The 24,490-nt window shown below is 40.5% G+C and overlaps 1 protein-coding gene across 6 annotated transcripts in view; it reads left to right on the top strand.

The window, feature by feature from the left end:
• TEC (tec protein tyrosine kinase) overlaps positions 1–24,490 on the top strand; it is a 151,145-nt gene that overhangs the window by 114,725 nt on the left and 11,930 nt on the right. For all 6 annotated transcript variants that reach the window (XM_043448245.1, XM_043448240.1, XM_043448244.1 and 3 more), the window contains 8 exons: positions 1,495–1,667; positions 5,590–5,655; positions 12,298–12,352; positions 16,634–16,713; positions 18,260–18,393; positions 21,769–21,843; positions 22,599–22,770; positions 22,894–23,110. In XM_043448245.1, coding sequence (XP_043304180.1) covers positions 1,495–1,667; positions 5,590–5,655; positions 12,298–12,352; positions 16,634–16,713; positions 18,260–18,393; positions 21,769–21,843; positions 22,599–22,770; positions 22,894–23,110 — 972 coding nt within the window. The remainder of the gene's footprint in view (positions 1–1,494; positions 1,668–5,589; positions 5,656–12,297; positions 12,353–16,633; positions 16,714–18,259; positions 18,394–21,768; positions 21,844–22,598; positions 22,771–22,893; positions 23,111–24,490) is intronic.

Genomic DNA, 24,490 nt, shown 5'->3' with positions numbered 1-24,490 from the left:
GTGCCCTTCCCCAGGGGATCTTTCTGACCCAGGGATCAAACCTAGTCTCCCGCATTGCAGGCAGATTCTTTACCGTCTGAGCCACCAGGGAAGCCCCTAACTTTTTTAAGCGTGTGTTTACCAAGTGTGTTTTTGTTCATTCCTGTGATGTTGCCTCCTGCATGGATCATATCAGAAATGGATAGATTATGGCTTAACTTGATTTTTTTTGGTGTCAAATAATATTTATTTAAATGCATCAGAAATTATCACTGGGGGCCCTATTATCATCTGTCATTCTGCCTGTATTTTGGCTTTGAATATTATTCAAGCAGTGCGGGACTTTAGAGGAATATTTCAGTCTTGAGACCACAGTATTATGACAAAGGAATGACTCTAGTGATTTAATGATATACCTATGAATAGTGGAATATGGTAGAAAACACATGTACTTTGGACTTGGGAGGGACCCGATCCAGCACGAATCTGATGAGAGTGACTTTAAGCCATTGTTTGCTTAGTTATAAAATGGAAATTGTATACTTTTATGGAATTAGTACTAAGAATAAATGAAGATGCAAATGAACTTATTTACAAAACAGAAACAGACTCACAGAGGAAGGAAACTTAGGGTTACCCAAGGGGAAAGGAGGGGAATGGGGGTAAATTAGGAGTTTGAGATTAGCAGATAGGATAAACAGCAAGGTCCTACTCTGTAGCAGAGGGAGCTGTATTCAGTATCCTATAATAAACCGTAATGAAAACAATATGAAAAAGAGTACATACTGAATCACTTCACTGTATGCCAGAAACGAATGCAACATTATAAATTAACTGTGCTGTGCTTAGTCGCTTAGTCGCGTCCAATTATTTGTGACCCCATGGGCTGTAGCCCACCAGGCTTCTCTGTCCATGGGAATTCACCAGGCAAGAATACTGGGGTGGGTAGCCTATCCCTTCTCCAGGGGAACTTCCTGACCCAGTAGTTGAACTGAGGTCTTCTGCATTGCAGGCGAATTCTTTACCAGCTGAGCTACCAGGGAAGCCCAACTATATATTTCAATTTAAAAAAAAAATAAATGAGAAGAAGTATGCCAGCTATGTACTTAGAGTGTACCTTGCACATAGTAGGCATGAAGAAGTATGGATTCCTTCAAGTGGGAGACCTGATGAAAGTGGGTCTTTTTCCCATTGTAGGCCGTTAAATGGTGGATCTGCTTTTAGTCGTCATTTCCACTCACATTCTACCCTTGCCTCTCCCTGGTAAGCTAATCCTGACGCCGCCGAGAAGAATCCTTTTGATGTTTAAAGACAGTTTTTGCTCTTGTGTTGGTTGTATTCTGAAACCCATGAGAGGCCCAGGAGCATCAACAGCCTCAAACGCACGGGCGGCGAGTCTCCAGGTTATTTTCGGCAGAGTTTATTCTGTGGCCCTATGCGCAGTGCTTAGTGTTTCACTTCACACCCAGCTTCAAATAGAAGACTGAACTTTCACGTGTTATTTCCATTTCTTAGCGAAGGCCTCCTCCACCAATTCCGCCTGAAGAAGAAAACGGTGAAGAAATAGTTGTAGCCATGTATGATTTCCAAGCAACAGAAGCGCATGATCTCAGACTAGAGAGGGGCCAGGAGTATATCATATTGGAAAAGAATGATGTTCATTGGTGGAAAGCAAGAGATAAATACGGGTAGGTATTCCCTCCCTGTGGATGATACACCGTGTGTGGCTGGAAGTTAAATACTGAGTGAGAAGATGATAATCTGTAACTGTTATGTAGTGAGACCAATTCAGCAGCCATAAATGAAAATATACATTATTACCTTTTAGTAGCACAGTGTATTCTTAGTGACTCAATAAATGTAAGTGGATCAACCATTTCTTTCCAGAAATTAGAATCCATTACACTGTATTTCTCATCCATTGTATGTTTGAATTAGATTGTTTTGATCTTGGGGGAGATTACATTTTAGGTCTCTTCCCCTCCCCCTGCCCCTCAAAGTAAATAAGTAATCTTAGATTTGCTGTAGAAAGAGAGAATGTGAGTGTGTGTTTGTCTGTATGTATGTGTGTATGCACCTATGTCTAAAATGCATACATTCAAGAAGTTTAAAAACAATATTGTTTATACTAAATAGGATTTAAAGAGAATAGTCCTTTCAACCTTATTATTGGTAAATAATGGGTAAATATGATAAACGTTGTGGGGGCGGGGGGGGGGCGTGTATCTTAAGCTTCATTAGGAAAGCTCTGTATCCTGTGCTTACCTCTGTAGTATAACCCTATTTTTATTCTGAGTTCCTGTGAATAAGAAGAGGAGGACTTTTTGTCCTGATTAGAGCATTCCCTTCATGCAAATCCACTTTCTTACCTCCTGCCCCCCCCTACTGCCCCCCCCACTCCCGCCGTTCCAGGGTCACTGCTGGAGAAGCAATGGAAGCCTCTGGATTGAGCAGGGCCCATGTCTGCTGCTCACTTCTTAGCAGCGGTACATCTCCTGAGTGCTGTGCATTAGCACCTTTATGGAAACCTGTTCATCTGTGTTTACAGGAAGGTCATCATTGCTTTTTTTTCTTTGCCAAACAAGATGTTTAAAAAAATTATAGACATATCCAAAAGATACGTAATAGTTTAGCGGAGCCTCTTGTCACTTGACTTCAGAAATTGGTCGGTCATAATTTTAAAATCTTCCCAGCTGTTCTTTTTTTTTTTCTTTTTTTTTTTTGAGTATTTAAAGTACATTCAAATCATCATGAAATTTCACCCCCAAGTCTAATTGCTAAAGATTTTTTTAAACAACTGCTGTGTCATTATCATGTGTGTGTGTGTTAGTTGCTCAGTCGTGTCTGACTTTTTGTGACCCCATGGGCTATAGCACACCAGGCTCTTCTGTCCATGGAATTCTCCAGGCAATAATACTGGAGTGGTAGTGATTGTCATCTCCAAGAGATCTTCCCCACCCAGAGATTGTACCTGGGTCTCCTGATTGCAGGCAGTTTCTTTACCGTCTGAGCCACCAGGGAACCCCAACATTATAATATAATAATAATAATTTAAAAAATTCATCTGTAGGCTTTCCCCCAGCATTTTTAAGATTAGAAGAAGAGTACAAATAAAAGCCCAGATATCAAATATTTAAATATTTATAAGTCAAGCTGACAAACTGGTGAATAAGGTATAATTTATCCTCCAACTTGACAAACATACCTTCAAAATGACAAGGAAAGCAAGGTTTGGCTTGGAGTTCCGTGCCAGAATGTGATGGTGCACAGAGGGCCGGCCGTCTCCCCAGGGTATCTCCCTTCTCCTTCCCTTCTATCCCTGGTTCCACCTCACATGTACCATGTGCGTCTCCCAGCTGTTCATCCAAATTCTGTCCATTTGGTTGGCAAACGCCACCTCCCAGCTTGGTCACTTCCTGGACCTGGGCTGGAGGAGCACACGCAGGCAGGAGCATTTGGTTTTCAGAGAATGAAGCCCCTTGGAGAGGCCCATGTAGGGCTTGGCAATGGGCAGCGAATTCTGAGGCCATAGTTTCAGGTGATGGTCCAGCTGAGGAATGATGGACTTCAGCATTCCCTCGAAAGTATGAGGTCAGAACAGGGGCCCTTCTGGCCCAGGTTTAAGGATAGTACCAAATCTGTAATTCTGGTTTCCCTTGATTAGCTCTAATCTGTATTTTTACAATTTACTCAAGATTAAAACAAGGTCCACACAATGCATTTTGGCTGATATGTCTCATGTCTCTCTTTTATTCTACAATAATCCCTGCCCTTTTTCCCCCCATTTTTGATTTATTGATAAAACCAGATCTTTTTCTCTATAGTGAGCCACAATCTAGATTAAGCTATTTGCTTCCACATGGTGTCATTTAATAAGTATCTATGTCCCGTATATCTGGTGGTTCCACTTCTTATGATGCCAAGGTTATGCAGGTAAACATACCTGAGGTATGTTTGTCAACTTTATTCCTCCATTGTAAAATTCTTCGTCAATGTTTCACTTAATGATTTTAGCATCCATTTATGATTATTGCTTATATCGATTATTTCGCTAAGGATAGCAAAATGGTGATTTTTTTTTTTTTTTTTTGTGATTTTTCTAATTCTGATGACCAAGCTTCCTCTGTTGGTAACAGTGGTAACCAATACTTTTAAAAATTAAAAAAAAAAATAAGTAAACAACACTGAAACATATAAAAAAAAATTGAAGGAATGCTAAAAAAAAAATAAAATAAAAGTGTTATTATGGATATTTTGGGCTTCCCAGTTGGCTCAGTGGTGAAGAACCCACCTGCCAATCAATACAGGAGACGTGGGTTCACTCCCTGGGTCAGGAAGATTCCCCTGGCGAAGGAAATGGCAACCCATTTCCAAGTATTCTTGCCTGGGAAATCCCATGGATAGAGGAGCCTGGTGGGCTACAGTCCATGTGGTTGCAAAGAGTCAGACTTGACTGAGCGACTAAACAGAAGGAGAAGCATGGATAGTTTCATATTTGTTTTTTTTCCTATTGCATTCATTATTCTTTTTGCTTGGATTGTCCCATCATGCGTCAGTGGTAGCTATTTTTGTTAGGGGTCTTTTTAGCCTTTCTTTCTCAGCTTCCTTGCTTTCTGAATAAAATAAAAGAGCTCAGTTTCATTCTTGTATTTTTCCTGGTCAAACCTGCAATTTGCCATTTCCCCAAAGAGTTCTGGCTCATTTTCATATGAAATAATATTTAAAGACAACAGGTGGGGTCCTAGGATTCTATTGCTGCTGGATTGCCCTTGCTTCTAGGCCTTTCTCAGTGCACAGAGCCACATGTATACACTCATGTGTGCATATATTATGAGCTGTTACCAGCAGTTCAAATTCAGAATTATAGCATTTTTACTCAACTTAGAAATTTTATACACATATCTCTTTTTCTGCTGAAATTCTTGACTCCAGTCAAGATTCTACCTACTATGATTGCTCCTTAAACTTTAATGTACACAGGAGTCATCTAGGGTAAAAATCCAAGGTTCTCTGGCCCCACACAGGCCTCCTCAGTTCATATCTCTTGGGTAGGACCCAGGAATTTGTCTTTTTAACGAGTGACTAGATGATACTGATGTAGATGTTAGGGATTACTCTCTGTGAAAGAGTGTACTGCACAGACTGTTGAGGAGTTGGAGTGGTAGTTGTTTTCATCCAGCACTTCCACTTTCCTGAAGTAGTGGTTTCTTTAAAACATCCCCAGAAAGTGTGAATTCAAGAGAAGCACCATAGAACGTTAGGAAGGGCTCTGAACCGAGTCACAAGTTCAGAATTCACGTTCTGACCCTGTTGCTGGCTAGTTCTGAGCCCTTGAGAAAGTCTCAATCTTCTTAAGCTTTGGTTTCCCCACCAAAAAGTGGGTACAAGAATGTCTACTTACCTCAGAATTTTTGTAAGGATCCAACGAGGAAGTCCTTTGTAAAGCATCAAATACTATAGATATATAGACTTATTGAGGGTCAGCCAGTCTTTCTTATAAGCTTTAGGCAATATTATTCTTTAATTATTCCAGAAGGACAGTAATTTTCCTCTTAATACTCTATCAGTAAAATAATTTCAGTTTATCTAAAGTATTTTTCTTATTTCTAGGAGTGAAGGATATATCCCAAGTAATTATGTGACAGGAAAGAAATCAAACAACTTAGATCAATATGAGTAAGTAAAAGATTATTTTGTGAATGTGGAGAACCAGACATTGTTTTTCTTTTCCTAATTATGTAAGGCATCTGGGAGACTAATGGTTATCTTTCACTGTCTTTATAAGGTGATCCCAACTTATTCTTAACTCAGTTGTCTAAGATGGTAAATGATGCTGTAAGAATTAGTTTCTAATATACACTTCACCTGAACATACTATGTGTGAATTGAGTTACAGGAGTGAATGTAATTAAATTGATTTTAAACAAATCACAGCTTAACTGGCTTTGAAATATAGCTCATTGCTCATTCATTTAAGAAATGAAAATACAGTTTCCCAGAGTTGCCTTTAAAAAAGCATGATTGTTTATTTTTTCTAACTATAATAATAATATGTGATTATTGTTTTAAAATTGTTTGAAAACATGAAAAATGTTAATAAGGAAAAAATTATAAATCAACTAGAGCTGAACTCTGTCAACATTTGTATGTTTTCTTTCAGTCTTTTTACTGTTTAAAAAAAACAGAATCATGCTGTATATACTGTTTTATATCCTATTTAATTCACTTAACAGTTCCTCATACCGTTAAATGTTCTTCAAAAACATTTTCATAATTGTACTATATTTCATTCTTCAAATATTTACTGAGACCTTAGCATGTATCATGCACTGTGTGAGATCTTAAGGAGTATAACCAGGCATATAGCCACTTGGATGTGTTATAATTTATAAAATAATTTTCTTATTTGTGTGGCATGAATGTTTTGGCATCTTTACTATGTAAAAATACTGGGATACCTCTTTCTGCTTACTGTGTTAAACTAGATCTTTGAAAACCTACGTACTGGGCTAAAGGCTAGTTATGAACTTCTTAAGACTTCTAATGCATGCTGCCAAATTACTTTTCAGAGAAAGCAAGTGGGCTGCTGTTCATATGCCCACTAGCAGTGTGTAGCTAGGTTTTAGTGAGAAGCTCATATATACCGAATACTGCTTGTGGTCATTCTGAGGTGGTATTTTGATGCTTCCTTCACTTCTTTAAAAACAACACCATCACCACCACCTCCAGCACAAAGCTGTTTCCTCTGTCCATGTCACTTCCTGTAATATGAATGTACCTTAAAAGTCTAGAAAAGGATTAACATATTCAAAAGTCATAGCTCCCAGTGGTGTGACCCCTTCAAAGGTGTTTTAGAAGTAGATGAGGGTATAAAAAACATGTGACTGAAATAGTGTTTTTGCTCTGAAATAAGTTTTAGGAAAATAGAGCATATCTTTAGAATTTGGGGAAGATGCTAAAGGTAGAAACTTGGACCTGATTTTAAAGGGATCTGGTAGAGAAGTGACTGATAATTTGAGGAGGGAAGTGCTTGGAAACCAGATAATCCTTAACTGAGTGTAAGAACTACCCCTGTGACTCATGGGATTACACATAAGGGTTTTAGGAAGTTTATGATGCATCGCCATGCATTTTCTGGGTGCCTGACTCCACCTCTGCGTGACTAAGGGGACTTGCTGTGGGAACCCCCTCACCTGTCTTCCCCCCAAGGCTGGGGATACCATGTGGCAGGGTGCCAGTTCTGGCTGCATGAGAGACGAAAAACCTGTTCTCAGTTCTGACTCCTGCTGTCTTTCCATGCCACAGTTGGTGTTGGATTTTGCTAAAGCCCATCTTGTAATACATCTTAAATGTCTCCAGGGTTAAAAAAACCTTTTGCCAGCTGCTGAACCAAGAGCAGTGAAGAGTTCATGATCTTAGCCACAGTCAGCTCCTGGTCTTGTTTTTGTTGACTGTATAGAGCTTCTTGATCTTTGGCTGCAAAGAATATAGTCAATCTGATTTTGGTGTTGGCCATCTGGTGATGTCCATGTGTAGAGTCTTTTCTTGTGTTGTTAGAAGAAGGTGTTTGCTATGACTAGTGCGTTCTCTTGGCAGAACTCTGTTAGCCTTTACGCTGCTTCATTCTGTACTCCAAGGCCAAATTTGCCTGTTACTCCAGGTGTTTCTTGACTTCCTACTTTTGCATTCCAGTCCCCTATAATGAAAAGGACATCTTTTTTGTGTGTTAGTTCTAAAAGGTCTTACAGGTCTTCATAGAACTGTTCAACTTCAGCTTCTTCGGCATTACTGGTCGGGACATAGACTTGGATTACCGTGATATTGAATGGTTTGCCTTGGAAACGAACAGAGATCATTATGTTGTTTTTGAGATTGCATCCAAGTACTGCATTTCAGACGCTTTTGTTGACTATGATGGCTACTCCATTTCTTCTAAGGGATTCCTGCCCATAGGAGTAGATATAATGGTCATCTGAGTTAAATTCACCCATTCCAGTCCATTTTAGTTCACTGATTCCTAAAATGTCAATGTTCACTCTTGCCATCTCCTGTTTGACCACTTCCAATTTGCCTTGATCCATGGACCTGACATTCCAGGTTCCTATGCGATATTGCTCTTTACAGCATCTGTCACCAGTCACACCCACAACTGAGTATTGTTTTTGCTTTGTCTCTGTCTCTTCATTCTTTCTGGAGTTATTTCTCCACTGATCTCCAGTAGCATATCGGCACCTACCAACTTGGGGAGTTCATCATTCAGTGTCCCATCTTTTTGCTTTTCGTACTCTTCATGGGGTTCTCAAGGCAAGAATACTGAAATGGTTTGCCATTCCCTTCTCCAGTGGACCACATTTTGTCAGAACTCTCCACCAAGACCCGTCCGTCTTGGGTGGCCCTACATGGCATGGCTTAGTTTCATTGATTTAGACAAGGCTGTGGTCCATGTGACTAGATTGGCTAGTTTTCCATGATTGTGGTTTTAGTCTGTCTGCCCTCTGATGCCCTCTGTCAGCGCCTACCACTGAGAAATGCTGGGCTGGATGAAGCACAAGCTGGAATCAAGATTGCCAGGAGAAATATCAATAACCTCAGATATGCAGATAACACCACCCAAGGCAGAAAGTGAAGAAGAACTAAAGAGGCTCCTGATGACAGTGAAAGAGGAGAGTGGAAAAGTTGGCTTAAAGCTCAACATTCAGAAAACTAAGATCATGGCATCTGGTCCCATCACCTCATGGGAAATAGATGGGGAAACAATGGAAACAGTGACAGATTTTATTTTTTTGGGCTCCAAAATCACTGCAGATGGTGATTGCAGCCATGAAATTAAAAGATGCTTGCTCCTTGGAAGGAAAGTTATGACCAACCTAGACAGCATATTAAAAAGCAGAGACATTACTTTGCCAACAAAGGTCTGTCTAGTCAAGGCTATGGTTTTTGCATTAGTCATGTATGGATGTGAGAGTTGGACTCTAAAGAAAGCTGAGCGCCGAAGAGTTGATGCTTTTGAACTATGGTGTGGGAGAAGACTCTTGTGAGTCCCTTGGACTGCAGGGAGATCCAAGCAGTCCATCCTAAAGGAGATCAGTCCTGGGTGTTCATTGGAAGGACTGATGTTGATGCTGAAACTCCAGTACTTTGGCCACCTGATATGAAGAACTGACTCATTGGAAAAGACCCTGATGCTGGGAAGGATTGGGGGCAGGAGGAGAAGGGGATGACAGAGGATGAGATGGTTGGATGGCATCACTGACTCAATGGACACGAGTTTGAGTAAACTCTGAGAGTTGGTGATGGACAGGGAGGCCTGGCGTACTATGGTCCATGGGGTCACAAAGAGTCGGACATGACTGAGCAACTGAACTGAATTGGACTGAACTAAACTGAATCAAGAGCCCCTCTGCTGTTTGTTTGGGGGCAGGAGGAGTCCCAGGCAATGGTTGTCCACTGGACTGGGCTCAGGACTGCCAACCTGCAGCTCCCGGGGTGTCGGCACCTCTACATTAGGTCCCAGTTGGGGGAGGACAGAACCAGTGGAAGTGCTGCAGGAAAGAAACTGGACTCATTGTGGTGGTCAGGAACATGTTCTTGATGGAAACACATTAAAGGAAGAAGGTGACAGGAATGCAAGGGCCCTTAGACAGGAAAAGTCCAGGAGGCAAGGACCAAATTGAGAACCGGCTAAGATTTATAGCTCATTGATTGGTTGTTTTCAGTTCTTTTTTGTTAATTTGTACCTGTTGCCTCCTTTTTATAATATACCCAGCCCACCCTCCCCAAGAAGCTTGTTTAGGGTCCTTCCTTTCCAGAAAGGACTCGGTATCCCTAAATCTCCTTTTTCCCTCGATTCAGATACCACCATGAAGTCTTATCCCTTTAAGTGTTTGAAGTGACTAGCCAGTCTGAAACCCTCATTCCCATTAGGGTTTTGATATCTAAGAAGGGAATGACAAGTTACTTACAAATCCTGGACATTGTTTCTAGAGATACACTGTCCCTTCAAGGGGAGCTAACTGATCTTCCATGGGCATCTGTGTCCCAGTCCTGTGAGTGATGCGCATCCCGGCGTCCCAGAGCTGTAGCTCTCCTCCTGCCCGTGTGTGCGTCCTCGCGTTCCTGCCCCGCACATCGTTCTTTCCCATGGGATGCGTTCAGCAGAGCCGCCTCTTGTCCCTGGAACCTGCAAATGCCATAAAAGTGACTGCTTAGAACAGGATTTGTGCTGTGAATTCCTTTTCTTTCCTTATTTTCTTTATCCCTTCCTAGGAGCTTGAATATACTAAGTGAGGAAAGGACCTTTTTTTTCCCCCTCTGAGTTTCTCATATCTAATTCCTCTTGAAAGCCACAGTCTCGTTATGCTGACTACTTGCATGTCACTGTAAGACTAAACCTCCATTGTTTACTCTTGCTGTGAGAATATGGACTTGGATCTTCTGTGATTAGTTAAGAGAATATTTTTCAGTCTTTCAGGTCCTGCTGGTTTATAATGCGTAATGAGAGCTCCAGTTATTGTTCCTAATTATTTCTTATGACTATTTTTAAGAAGATAAATATTTCCTCTATCAATGAGAAAGCTTTAGAGACAGAATCCAATCTGTTCTCCTTTTTTTTTTTTTAATGTGAACCATTTTAAAAGTCTTTAGTAAATTCGTGAACAATATTGTTTCTGTTTTATGTTTCGTTTTTTTGGTCGCAAGGCATGTAGGATCTTAGCTCCCCAATCAGGGATCAAACCCACAGCTCCTGCATTGAAAGGTGAAGTCTTAACCACTGGACAGCCAGGGAAGTCCCCATCTCCTTTATTTTATTTCTCAGTTGCTTTCAGAAATTGATCAGAACTGTAGCGTTGTTGAATATGGCCCAGTTCATAAAGTGGGGTCCACAGCAATGAGATCTTAATACCCACAATTCTGAGGCCTAGTTAATCATTTCAGGCTCCAAATAAAATAAGTTACTGGCTTGTATTGAGATTATAATTTGTGTTTGGCTGCTACAACTGCTTAAAAGAATCTTGACAAAAAAAGATCTTGTTTTTTTTTCTTTGTGTTTTTCTCTTCCTCAGTCAGGGAAGGCCTTTGTATTTGCTTGTCTTATGGTGTTTGCTGGGCCAAAAGCAGGTGCTCATAACAGTGATAGGAAATTCACGTGTTTAGAGGGGCCAAGCTGGTTTCATAATATTGGAACCCTCAGGAAATATGACTGGTGGAGGGTTCTGCCCACAAAAGGCCATCTAAAACAAAACAACAGAGAACAAAAACCCAACAGTAAAGCTGACAATTTGAGGGACTTATCTAGCGGTTCAGTGGTTAAGGTTCCATGCTTCCTACATAGGGGGTGGGGGTGGGAGTGGATTCCTGGTCGGGAATTAAGATTCCACATGCCACACGGCCAAAAAAATAAATAAACCTGACATTTTGAGTTCATCTTCTTTGGCCAACTTGCTCATAATCCCATGGAGAGATTGAGCTGTGGAAAGCAAGGGAAAGGGTGTACTTCTGAGCATGAAGTGGGAGATGGCAGTATCCATCTTTCCTTACGAAAAATTTCCCAAGGGTTGAAAGGGGCGCTGATATGCAGGGGCTTAGCGCAGAGTGGAGGGGGCAGGCGCCACTGCTTGGCCCTGGAGGAATTCCTGCAGCACACCTGAGGAGGCTGCCAGGGGTCAGGACTGTGCTAGAACCAGTGCGTCTGGAAGACCCAGGAGGCCTCCACTTCTGTTTTGCTCTGTTTCTTTCAACACTTGGGACCTTTGTGAAGTTCACTAGGGGAGTCTTCATGATAAGTTGAGATGAAATCTACTGCCTGATGGAGGCTTGGGATTAGATTTAACTTGAATTAAAGACAATAATGTAGTGATATTTCCTGCATATTTGAGTCTGTGGGGTAAAATTCATTCTTGCTGTTATTATAATAGTGAAAAATTGGAAATGATCTTTATGTTTACTAATAAAGAAGAGCTTAAATAAGTTATGGCACATCCAGGCTGTGAACTATATAGCTTTGCAAAGATGTGTGTGATACACTGTTAAGTGAAAAAATCCAGGTTCTGATAGAGCAAGTATAGTTTGATCTCACTTTAATAATGAAAATGAGAATGTCAGCATATATATGGGTCTTTATAAAAATATGGGTAGAAAAAGTCTGCAAGTATGTATATCCAAATGTTACTAGTGGTTTTCTATTTTATAGAGATTATGCATAATATCTCGTTCTTAATTAATGTTTGTCATTGGTGAGGAGTATTGCCTTGCTAATTCTAAAAAGAAAAAAGAACAATTAAAATACCTGAGGTCTTAAACATATCTTTTTCTGTTCAGATGGTATTGCAGAAATATGAATAGGAGCAAAGCAGAGCAACTCCTTAGAAATGAGGTAAGTGTTTGTACTTGTTTTGTGGGTTTGGTTTCAACACAGAATCAATTGAAGTGAATCCCTGATTAGTAATTCCACCTACCTCTGTGACCAAAGCCTAAAAAAATACCATGATGTAAGTACAAATTTTAAAAAAAATCATTTAAAAGTGAAGGCTGCTATATTTGTTTCTTGGGGCTGCTGTAAACAGAGTGTCACAAACTGGGTGCTGTACCGAAGCACCACAAGCAGAAGCTTGTTGTTTCATGGATCTGAAGGTTAGAAGCCTGATGATCTGAGAGAACAACGCTGAAACATGTATATTATCAAGTGTGGAACAGATCGCCAGCCCAGGTTTGATGCATGAGACAAGTGCTCAGGGCTGGTGCACTGGGATGACCCAGAGGGATGGGATGGGGAGGGAGGCGGGAGGGGGGTTCAGGATGGGGAACACATGTAAATCCATGGCTGATTCATATTGATGTATGGCAAAAACCACTACAATATTGTAAGTAATTAGCCTCCAACTAATATAAATAAATGGAAAAAAAAAAAAAGAAAAGAAACCTGAAACCCAGATGTCAGCAGGCTGGGTTCCTTCGGGGGCTGTGAGGGAGGGGTCTGAATGAGGCCTCTCTCCCTTTCTCCCCGTGGTTCTTCCCTCTGTGCATATCTGGCTGTGTCCAGATTTCTCTTTTATAAGGACTCCAGCCACATAAATTAGGGCTCCCCGCCCCATGACCTCGTTTTTACTTGATTGCCTCTGTAAATCTCCACAGAAGGTCACATTCTGAAGTACCAGGGATCCGAACTCCAGTGTGTGTTTTTCAAGGGGGAAAAAACTTACTGTTGTTCAGTTGCCCAGTCGTGTCTGACTCTTTGCGACCCTATGGACTGCAGAAGGCCAGGTTTCCTTGTCTTTCACCGTCTCCTGGACTTTGCTCAAACTCCTGTCAACAAATTTATAACAGTGGATAACAGCTATACATGGCCAACATTTTCTTTACTGTTTCTTACTGATTTATCATTTGCTACCTTAATGTTAGTACTTATATATATTTTTCTTTTTTGCTTCAAGTTGTTTTAAAATAGTTTTAACATCAGTATTACATGCTATCATTTATAAATGAAGTGTTAACACAGTATTTAGTTGCCTTTAGAAATATGCTAAACTTCTTACACTTTAGAAAGAATTACAGTGGCAAGATGAAATCTAGTCTAGAGGAAACTAAGAGGACTGAATAAGGAGACCCATCCAAGGCTGTCTGTGACTTTTCTAGTCTGTTTTTTGCATCTGTAAGGCAGAGATGTTGTATTAAAAGATGGCCTCTATAGTTCTCTGCATTTATGACCTCGTTATTCTATTTAGTAATAGTTCTTTTAAACCTGTGCTTTCTCATTTTATCTCCTGCTTATTACCCCTAGTTGAGGTTTGGTTGGGTGCTTATTTCTTACAGTTTATGTTAAGAGAGCAGTACATGCATGCACGCTAAGTTGCTTCCGTTGTGTCTGACTCTTTGTGACCCTATGAACTGTAGCCTGCCAGGCTCCATGGGATTCTGTCCATGGGATTCTCCAGGCAAGAAAACTGGAGTGGGGCGCCATTTCCCCTCCAGGGGACCCTCCGGACCCAGGGACTGAACCCGTGTCTCTTACATCTCCTGCATTGGCGGGCAGGTTCTTTGCCACTAGCGCCACCTGGGAAGCCCAGACTGGAAGAGAGCAATAGCAGGTGATTAAGCTTGATTCAGAGATCAAATTGCCAACATCCACTGGATCATCGAAAAAGCAGAGAGTTCCAGAAAAACACCTGCTTCTGCTTTATTGACTACCCCAAAGCCTTTTACAGTGTGGATCACAAAAAACTGGAACATTCTTTAAGAGATGGGAATACCAGACCATCTTACCTGCTTCCTGAGAAATCTGTATGCAGGTCAAGAAGCAACAGTTAGAACCAGACATGGAACAACAGACTGGTTCCAAATTGGGAAAGGAGTATGTCAAAGCTGTATATTGTCACCTTGCTTATTTAACTTATATGCAGAGTACTTCATGAGAAATGCTAGGCTGGTTGAAGGACAAGCTGAAATCAAGATTGCTGGGAGAAATATCAATAACCTCAGATACACAGATGACACCTCCCTCATGGCAGATAGCAAAGAGGAACTAAAGAGCCTCTTGATGAAAGTGAAAGAGGGGAGTGAAAAAGTTGACTTAAAGCTCAACATTCAAAAAACGAAGATCATGGCATCTGGTCCCATCACTTCATGGTAAATAGATGGAGAAACAATGGAAAGCCATGAAATTAAAAGATGCTTGCTCCTTGGAAGAAAAGCTATGGCCAACCTAGATAGCATATTAAAAAGCAGAGACATTACTTTGCCAACAAATATCCGTCTAGTCAAAGCTATGGTTTTTGCATTAGTCACGCATGGATGTTGAGAGTTGGACTCTAAAGAAAGCTGAGTGCTGAAGAATTGATGCTTTTGAAGTGTGGTGTTGGAGAAGACTCTTGAGGGTCCCCTGGATTGCAAGGAGATCAAACCAGTCCATCCTGACGGAGATCAGTCCTGAATATTCATTGGAAGGACTGATGCTGAAGTTGAAACTCCAATACTTTGGCCACCTGATTCGAAGAACTGACTCATTTGAAAATATCCTGATGCTGGGGAAGATTGAAGTCGGGAGGAGAAGGGGATGACAGAGGATGAGATGGTTGGATGGCATCACTGACTCTATTGACATGAGTTTGAGCAAGCTTCGGGAGTTGGTGATGGACAGGGAATTCTGGCGTGCTGCTGTCCATGCAGTTGCAAAGAGTCAGACACAGCTGAGCGACTGAACTGAACTCAGCTGATGCTTGATTCATATGACATGTCACCTCTCCCCCCACTCTGTGGGCGGCTCCACAGTGAAAGGCTGCTCTGGGTACCTAGAGAGACTTGGGGTCTCAATCCTGGCTCTGCTGCTTACCAGCCCTTTGACCTGGGGCAGATTTCTAACCTTTCTGTGCTTCATTTCCTCACCTGCTCACAGGCGAGGGGATAATAGTAGTACCTACCTCAAAAGACTGTTTTGAGGACTGAGTAGATCCACATAGAACATATCAGAGCAGAGTAAGTTTTCAATAAGTGCGTGTTTTACGAGGGACTTCCTTGGTGGTCCACTGGTTAAGACTCTGCTTCTCCACTGCAGTGGGCACCTGTTTGATCTCTGGTTGGGAAACTAAGATCTCACATGCCCCACAGTGCAGCCAAAAACAAAAGAAAATAAGCAAACAAACAAACAGAATGTGTTTTACTAGAAAATCTTCCAGCAAAGAAAAAGGAATAATTCTGCTTCATAGAGTAAAATCATTTCCAGGAAATTTTGTGTAAGCAAATAATGTAAGTAACAGGAAACGTAAATCAAGGGAAAAAAAGTTTTACTGACCAATAAATTATTATGATCATTGTCCCTAATTGTTCTTATCAGATTTATTTTGGGGGCTTTATTTCATTCCATTGTCTTTCCTAGGAATAAGGAAAAACTGTTTTATTTTCATCTGTTAGGCACACTTTCCAAGCAGTTTCAGTGTTGGAGACTGACTGTGGCGTTATTGGTGGAGAGGTGTTTGAGGTTCCTAGCTTCTGTTTCTTGCTCTTAGGCTTAGAACTTGATGAGGATTTACCTTTTGACCATTCAGTGTGTTTCTGCCTTTTGGTTTTCTCTGCTTAAGTTGCTTATGCTTCTGTCTCTCCTTTTGTAAAGAGTGATATTTAACATAGATTTCTAGGGGAATTAAGGACTTTTTAAAGTGTTTCTATAAAGAGCACTGAGATATTTACAGGAAAAATGCTATGTGGACAAAGATGATATTGAGTTAGAATTCAGGACTTCTAGCAAACATGAGAAATGTATGAAATGAAACCCAGTCGTTAAGAAATACCTTTTTCAGTAACCGTTTCCCCATGTGTCCAGGAAGTAAAGGAATTGCAAAACCTTGTCTGTCAGTTCTGGAAGGGTTCTAAGAGATTATCTTGTTGAAATGTCTCCTACTAGTGTGTGTGTGAAGAGTTGCAACTATGTGGAATTATGAGTGTGCTTTCTTTAACTAATCTCACGGTCCAATAATGTGAAGTGAAAGGTCACGTAGATGAGAGACGGTCATGTGGCTGACTTACCTCTTGGTAAGTTTTGCTTCTCCAACCAGATTTTCTAGGCAGAGGATAAAAATCATAAAATCATAAGATTGAGTTCTTGGATCTTCTGTATAGCATTGATACTGGATTGAAATAAAAATTTTCTTAACTTGGATTTTAGGATAAAGAAGGTGGTTTTATGGTAAGAGATTCCAGTCAACCAGGCATGTATACAGTCTCCCTTTATACAAAGTTTGGAGGGTAAGTAATCTCCCTCTTTTAATTCAGAATTTTTGAATGCAGTTCTTATATAGTTTGCATGGATTCCTAGTTTTTGAAAAATAAGCTGCAATTCAGAATTTAAAAATCTGAACTTGATTTCCAAAGTCTCTGTGCTGTGCTGTGCTTAGTCACTCAGTCGTGTCCGACTCTTTGTGACCCCACGGACTATAGCTCACCAGGCTCCTCTGTCCACGGGGATTCTCCAGACAAGAACACTGGGGTGGGTTGCCATGCCCTCCTCCAGGGGATCTTCCTGACCCAGGGATCAAACCCAGCTCTCCCTCATTGCAGGCGGATTCTTTACTCTCTGAGCCACCAGGGAAGCCCTAAAGTCTATAACATTTTTGTATTCATATCTAGTAATTTTCCTCATTTTCTGCGTATGTATTTATTGAGAATGGCTATAGAAACCTTGGGGCTTCCCAGGTGGCACAGTAAAGAATACAACTGCCAATACAAGAGACTTGGGTTTGATCTCTGAGTCTAGAAGATCCCCTGGAGTAGGAAATCACAACCCACTACAGTATTCTTACCTGGAGAATTTCATGGACAGAGGAACCTGACAGGCTACAGTCTATGGGGTTGCAAAGAGTCAGACACCACTGAGGGACTGAGCACACACATAGGAATCTTAGCAACATTCCACAGATCATTACTTTGTACTGTGCTGGGTACTAAGCTGCCACAGTGAGCAAAGCGCAGAACCAGCACGCCAGTCGCTTGGTGGGAACTTCTCTCGGAGAAGCACACGGGCAGTGCTGGTGTGTATGAGTGAGTGCTGGGCAGAGCGTGTGCGTGGCAGGGTAGTGGGGTCCATAGCCCAGACACATCTGCCTGAGTCATGAATACTGCCTGCTGACATCCAGTCTGAGACCTGACGGGTGAGGCAGGTGGAGGTTGGAGGGAGGGGAACAGATGTTTCTGACACAGGAGGAAATTGCTGGCCCCAGAAGTGAAGGAGCAGTTGGTGAGCTGAGGAAAGTATATGGTAACTAGACTGTAGAATGAGAGGGGTGGGGCAAGGGAGGAGAGAGGAACCGGAGAGGGAAATGTGAAGTCTGAGCTTTATCTTAACATCAGCAAGAGTTCTCTGAAAAGGACTTTGAGCAGATGAGTCAAGGTCTGTGTTACAGAAAGATATCTAAAGCAGAAGTTGTATATGTTCTATAAGTCCAGTTTATTCACTTTTAGAGTGAATAAATTCCTCTGAACATTTGTACCATCAATAGCAGGGACAAAAAACAGTAGCCAGTGAATTGCTATTTTAAGACTTTAAACTATTAGTAAATGGAGTTGGTAGACATTCTTTTTTAAAATCTCATGCAAGACATCAATGATGTTATCAGTGACCACTTTAAATCCCATCTGCTAATTTGAAAGGTGAAACTATGAAGAACATGGGGAAAAAGAAAATTTGTGTTGGAGACTAGATGGGGCTATGTGTAGGGACCCTGGTAGAAAATCTCTTACAAGTGAAGTTATGTTATTCCAACTTAGTTCTAACACATTTGGATTTTTGTTACAGAGAAGGTTCCTCAGGCTTCAGGCATTACCATATAAAGGAAACAATGACATCTCCAAAGAAGTATTATCTGGCAGAAAAACATGCTTTTGGTTCAATTCCTGAGATTATTGAATACCATAAGCACAATGCAGCAGGTAAGTGAGCTGTTCAAACCTATTTCAAATATAATAATTAGAATAATTAGACATTATGGTGAGTTCTTCCTTGAGCAATTTTATATTGTAATTAGTTGTGGAATGTCATTGATTTAAAATTATTGCATATTAAGGAAATGATATATACAAAGAAAAATCAGAAATAACGATTGCAGTCTTGACCTTTAAATGCAAGTTATTCTTGTTGTAGGTGGCAAATGTTCACATTTCTGTGATTTATACCCTTGGTGCTGACAAAGACTCTTTGTTTGACCAAACTTTAGTCAGGCTCTGAAATCATCTCCTAGGTCCATCAGTACATTTTCTTATAAAATCCAATTTTAAGCAATAACCCTGCTATGTCAGTTTAACCAGAACCTCTTACCCTTGAGATCTGACACATATATAAGCACCCTCAATGTCTGATTGAGTGCCTTATCTCCAGTCATCCCCTGGGTGATAGTCAGGCGCCCTGGCTTATCTTCAGTGAGAATAATCTTGCTGCAAGATTCCTGTTAGGCTGACTTAGTTAGAACCATCCCCACTCCTCCCTCCACTGATGTTTCTTTTAGTAATTTTCCACCCACTGAACCCTACCCCTCTCCTTGGCTGTAAGTTCTCACTTGCCCATTCTGTATTTGGAGTTGAGTCCATCTCTCTCCCCTATTCTAAAAGCCCATTGCTGTGGTCCCTAGGACCTATCTCAGTGGTGCTGAATGAAGCCTGCCAAACCATCTGTGACAGTGTTGTTGAATTTTTTTTTTTTTTCCTTTAACAGTATCAGACTAAAATTCAACATATGTCTGTGTCAGAGGTGTCACAGAAGCCGCCGGATGAGCAGCTTGGGTTTAGGTCCGTGTTGGAGGCTTCTAGAGACTAGAGTAATAGTGTCCCAGACAAGTTCCCCGTCTTCCTGAATCTCTGCCACACTCGCCACTGGGAATAAACCAAACACCAAAAGCAAAACCAGAGACCACAGTTTTGCCCATTGAGGCGCCACAGGGTGAGACAGAGAGGTTTCTAGCTCTTGACTTCAAAGCTATAACCGAGTAGAGGTTAGCCAAGCATCCAACCCAATTTATGAAAAATTAACTCTGGGTGTTTTGTTGAAGGCTTTTGCCAAGACTGTTGCTATTTGTGACTCTCTTTACTTTTCTCAGATAATGATAGAAACCGTTATTGAAATATAATTTACACTCCCTAAAAGTTCATCTGTATGATGTGTTCGTAAATTAGTAATTTACAGAGTTGTGTCAACTGTCACCATAATATAAAGTCATTTTTACTATCCCCCACAAAGGAATCTTGAACCCATTAATAGTCACCACCTAACCCCCTCCACCAGTCCAGCCCTAGGCAACCGCTAGTCTGCTTTCTCTCTATATAGATTTGCCTGTTCTGGATTTTTCATGTAAATGGAGTCATACCATATGTGATCTATTGTGACCAGCTTCTTTGAGTACAGTATGTCAGAGCCTCTGTAAGCACTCTGTCCCTTCTCATTGATGAGTAGTAATCCATCGTGTGGGTTTGTTTATCCTTGTTGTCTCATTCATTAGTTGATGGAGGTTTGGGTTGTTTCCACCTTTTGACTCTTCAGTTATGCTGCTATGAACATATGTGTACAAGTTTTTGCATGGGAACATGTTTCATTTTTCTTGGGTACTTACCTAAGAATGGATTTGCTCGATCATATAGCAACTCTGTGTTTAATGTTGATGAACTAATTTCATATCAATTTATCCCCCAAAGAACTTTTTCTTATCTTTTATTCTATTCTTTTTCAGTGTTCACATTCCGCTCTTTCTTTTTATTCTTGTGTGAATTTTATTCTTCATCATTCTCTCAGTTAATTCATTTCAGAAACATATATTAAATGCCTACTACATGCCAGTAACTATGTCAGGCTGTAGGGAGACTATGGTGAACTAGATGTTATTAATCTCATCATCTGGTGGGGGAGACAGAGAAGTACATAACAATATTAAATTACTATGAGATGTGGTATATTAGAGAAAATACATTGTGCTACAAGATATCTATAGGTGAAATACCTGGGATTTCTTATTTAGTACTTAAGCAACTTAAATTGAAGGATTTAATGTACCTGTCTGATTTCCAGTAGCTGGTATTCCCAGTCATTAATGTTGTAGAGTCCAATTTTTTGTTTTGTTTTTTCTCTACTAAATGCTTTATTTTTTTAATTTATTTTTTAATGAAGGATAATTGCTTTACAGAATTTTGTTGGTTTCTGCCAAACATCAGTATGAATGAGCCATAGGTATACATATGTCCCCTCCCTCTTGAACCTCACTCCCATGTCCTTCCCTATAGAGTCCAGTTTTTATGCTGAGATTACAAATACAGAGTTATGTCAGGTGAATCACTTTAATTTTTAGTAGACTACTGTAGTTCCATTTTATAATTCAAATCTCATACTGGGAAAGAACATGATACAATAATTGATCATAATTTTTGGAAACTTTTAAACATCCTTTAAAGTGTTTGCAAAGACAGTATGCTAGCATGGTGCCTGGTAAACACTGCATTTAAAAAAATAATGTTGAATGAATAAAAACATATGTATATTTAAAAAATATGAAATTGTCAACTCAGTAGTGAAACCAAGTAGAACCCTGTGGGGCCTTCCTGGATACAAAAACCCCTGTGTTTCCCATTTCTTGTTTGTTTTTTTTTAAAAAAAAAAAGCCTCCCCTGAATTCCCAAGGACAGGCTCAAGCAGTTCATGATTAGAGTTACCAGACTCGTAGTTCCTCCTGAAAGGATATAGGTAACAATCTGATGCTTACTTCTGAGTCGCTCTGAAGAAACTAAGACCCCCATCTGGGTGGAGGGTGTTGACTGCCTGCTGACCACAAGCAGGTAGACCCCAGACTGGTTGGAACTAGAAAGCTGATGATTGAGATTCCTGAAACATCATGCTGTTACCTACCACCAATCAGTAGAAAGTCCATGAACTAATCACTCATCAGATGATCCCCTATCATAACACTGTCTTTAAAACCCTTGTTGAAAGGCTTTTAGGGAGTTTGAGTCTTTTGAATACAAGCCACCCATTCTCCTTGCTCGGCCCTGCAATAAACGTTTATCTGCTCCAAACTCTGACACTTTGGTTTGTTTGGCCTCACCATGGATCAGGCACACAGACTTGGTTTTGACAACAGTAGGATCATCTTCCTTCTCTGCTTCCTTTAACTTTTTGCCAGCATATAGCACAGGGCTGCATGTACATACAGAAGATGAGCAGTAAGTGAATAAAGGAATGAATTTTGTGGGTGAATTTCTAGTTTAGTGTTTTACTATGCAGAATGATTCAGAGTGAATTCAGTTACAGTACTTTTCTTTGATTTCTAGGACTTGTCACAAGGCTGCGGTACCCAGTTAGCACAAAGGGGAAGAATGCACCAACCACTGCAGGATTCAGCTACGGTAACTCCTTTTGTAGTTGTGTTGGTAATTTTTCTTGTAAAGAACCCATTATCACAAGACCAGTTTAGATGTGTAGAATTCCACATAGTGGAACTGTTTTTATAGAAGTTTATAGTCTGAAATGTTAGATGATTATACTTAATAGCTGTAGTAACCCTACAGTTTTTATCATTATTCATTATTTGGCAAAAAAAAAAAAAAGCAAACCCTGCCTGTTAGTGAAAAAGAAGCATTACCATGTTACTTCTAAATTATATCAAAGTCTTTCCTGGTTCTCACCTGGCTGGCTACCCACGGGAATGTAAAGATGGAGGTTAATAGAGAAGAGATCCAACTTGATTGTCTTTGTGCTACTGGTGAAAGCCTTTTAAACAGGTTAAACTCTTTCCAACTTGATGGACTTTGGAAAAAAAAAAACCTGAAGGAGAGGAATGGTAAAGGAGGAGGTATTTGTTTAAAAAAAAAAAAAGAGTGCCTTTAACTTTCAAGCTCCATCATTAGCTGATTATGCAGCATCTTCTTTCCTTCAGTTCACTTTGCTTTTATTATGACAGCTGAGAATGGGTCCATCCTCCTAGAGAGTAGAAAGCCACCTTCTGTAGTTTACATGCAGGTTGCAAGTCTGCTCTCTGTTTTACCAGTAATAGTATGAATTGTATAATTTTTAGATTGACTTCGGTTATAGTTTGTTTCTCACTGATTTCTACTGTGTTCTCCTGCTTAAATTTTAACCACTTTCCCCTTCTGTCTCACAGAGAAATGGGAAATTAACCCTTCAGAGCTGACCTTTATGAGAGAGTTGGGGAGTGGACTGTTTGGAGTGGTGAGGCTTGGCAAGTGGCGAGCTCAGTACAAAGTAGCCATCAAAGCTATTCGGGAAGGCGCCATGTGTGAGGAAGACTTCATAGAAGAAGCTAAAGTGATGATGTAAGTTTCTGTGTTTTTTCTTGTTCCCCTTTCTGTATTCAGAAGTGGCCCCTTGCCAGCTAACATCCCCCTGGTGGTTTCTTTCTCTGCAGTAACTCTGTGTATGCCTAACTTCCCTCCCAGGAAACTGACACACCCGAAGTTAGTACAACTTTATGGTGTATGCACACAGCAGAAACCCATTTACATTGTCACTGAGTTCATGGAGAGGGGCTGCCTTCTGAATTTCCTCCGGCAGAGACAAGGCCATTTCAGTAGAGACGTGCTGCTGAGCATGTGTCAAGATGTATGTGAAGGGATGGAGTACCTGGAGAGAAACAGCTTCATCCACAGAGACCTGGTAATCACACCACCTGCTTTCCTGTCACTGGCCAAATTCCTTTGTAATCTGGGTCAGCAGTTCAGTTCCGTTCAGTCACTCAGTCATGTCTGACCCTTTGCGACTCCATGAACTGTAGCACGCCAGGCTTCCCTGTCCATCATCAACTCCCAGAGCTTGCTCAAACTCATGTCTATTAAGTCAGTGATGCCATCCAACCATCTCATCCCCTGTCGTCCCCTTCTCCTCCCACCTTCAATCTTTCCCAGCATTAGGGTCTTTTCCAGTGAATCAGTTCTTCGAATCAGGTGGCCAAAGTATTGGAGTTTCAAGTTCAGCATCAGTTCTTCCAATGAATATTCAGGGCTGATTTCCTTTAGGATTGACTGGTTGGATCTCCTTGCAGTCCAAGGGACTCTCAAGAGTCTTCTCCAACACCACAGTTCAAAAGCATCGTTTCTTCGGTGCTCAGCTTTCTTTGTAGTCCAACTTGCATATCCATACATGACTACTGGAAAAACCATAGCTTTGTCAGCAGATAAGCAATGATTTATTCATACCCAAGTTTTGTTTTCAACAGTATTTCACCATTATTTTTAATTGTGGTAAATTTAACTTGCCACATAGTTTTAACAGAAAGAGCTTATTAAATCTATTATGTGTAATATATATAGTTACAGAGGTAGTATTTCCAGCTTAATAACCATGCATTGATATTTGGTCTTCACAAGAATCTCATGAGGTAGCCAGTGATAACAGATTTTCTGACCACCATTGTCTTATATAAGAAAGTTAGCATCAGAGAAGTGAGATGATTTGCATATGGTGATAAATGGGTAAGTTAAGGGTTGACTCATCTTTTGATTAAATACTAAGGTCTTTTCTAGACTAGAAGCAGGAACTATTACATAACAAAAATCCTTCGGTTCATATTCTTCACTGGGAAGAGATGGAGGCCCATGTTAACAACTCCAGAAAATACCAGTAATCTTTTACGGGTTCTAAATTGTTATGATAGAAACACTTTTTGATTTTCCTGTCTTATTTGTCTTCCTTTCTCCTCCATTGTTTTTTCACTCTCTTTTTCTTCTCTGCCTATTATTGCCCAGTGTGTCTATTTTCAGTATGTTGGTAGAACTATTAGTTCCTGTTAAAGTATACAACACTCTATTATTAACTATAGTAATCATGCTATGTCTTAGATACTCAGAATTTATAACTGAAAGTTTGTACCCTTTGACCAACATCTCTTCATTTCCCCTGTCCCCCAACCCCTGGCAGTCACCTGTATACTCTCTTTATAAGAGTTCTGTTCTTCTTTCCCCGCTTAGATTCCATGTATAAGTGATACCATGTAGTGTTTGTCTTTCTCTGACTGACCTATTTCACTTGACATAGTTA

Source organism: Cervus canadensis, chromosome 26, assembly GCF_019320065.1.
Source record: "Cervus canadensis isolate Bull #8, Minnesota chromosome 26, ASM1932006v1, whole genome shotgun sequence".
Lineage (NCBI taxonomy): Eukaryota > Metazoa > Chordata > Mammalia > Artiodactyla > Cervidae > Cervus > Cervus canadensis.
This window is presented reverse-complemented; position numbering and strand designations above follow the sequence as displayed.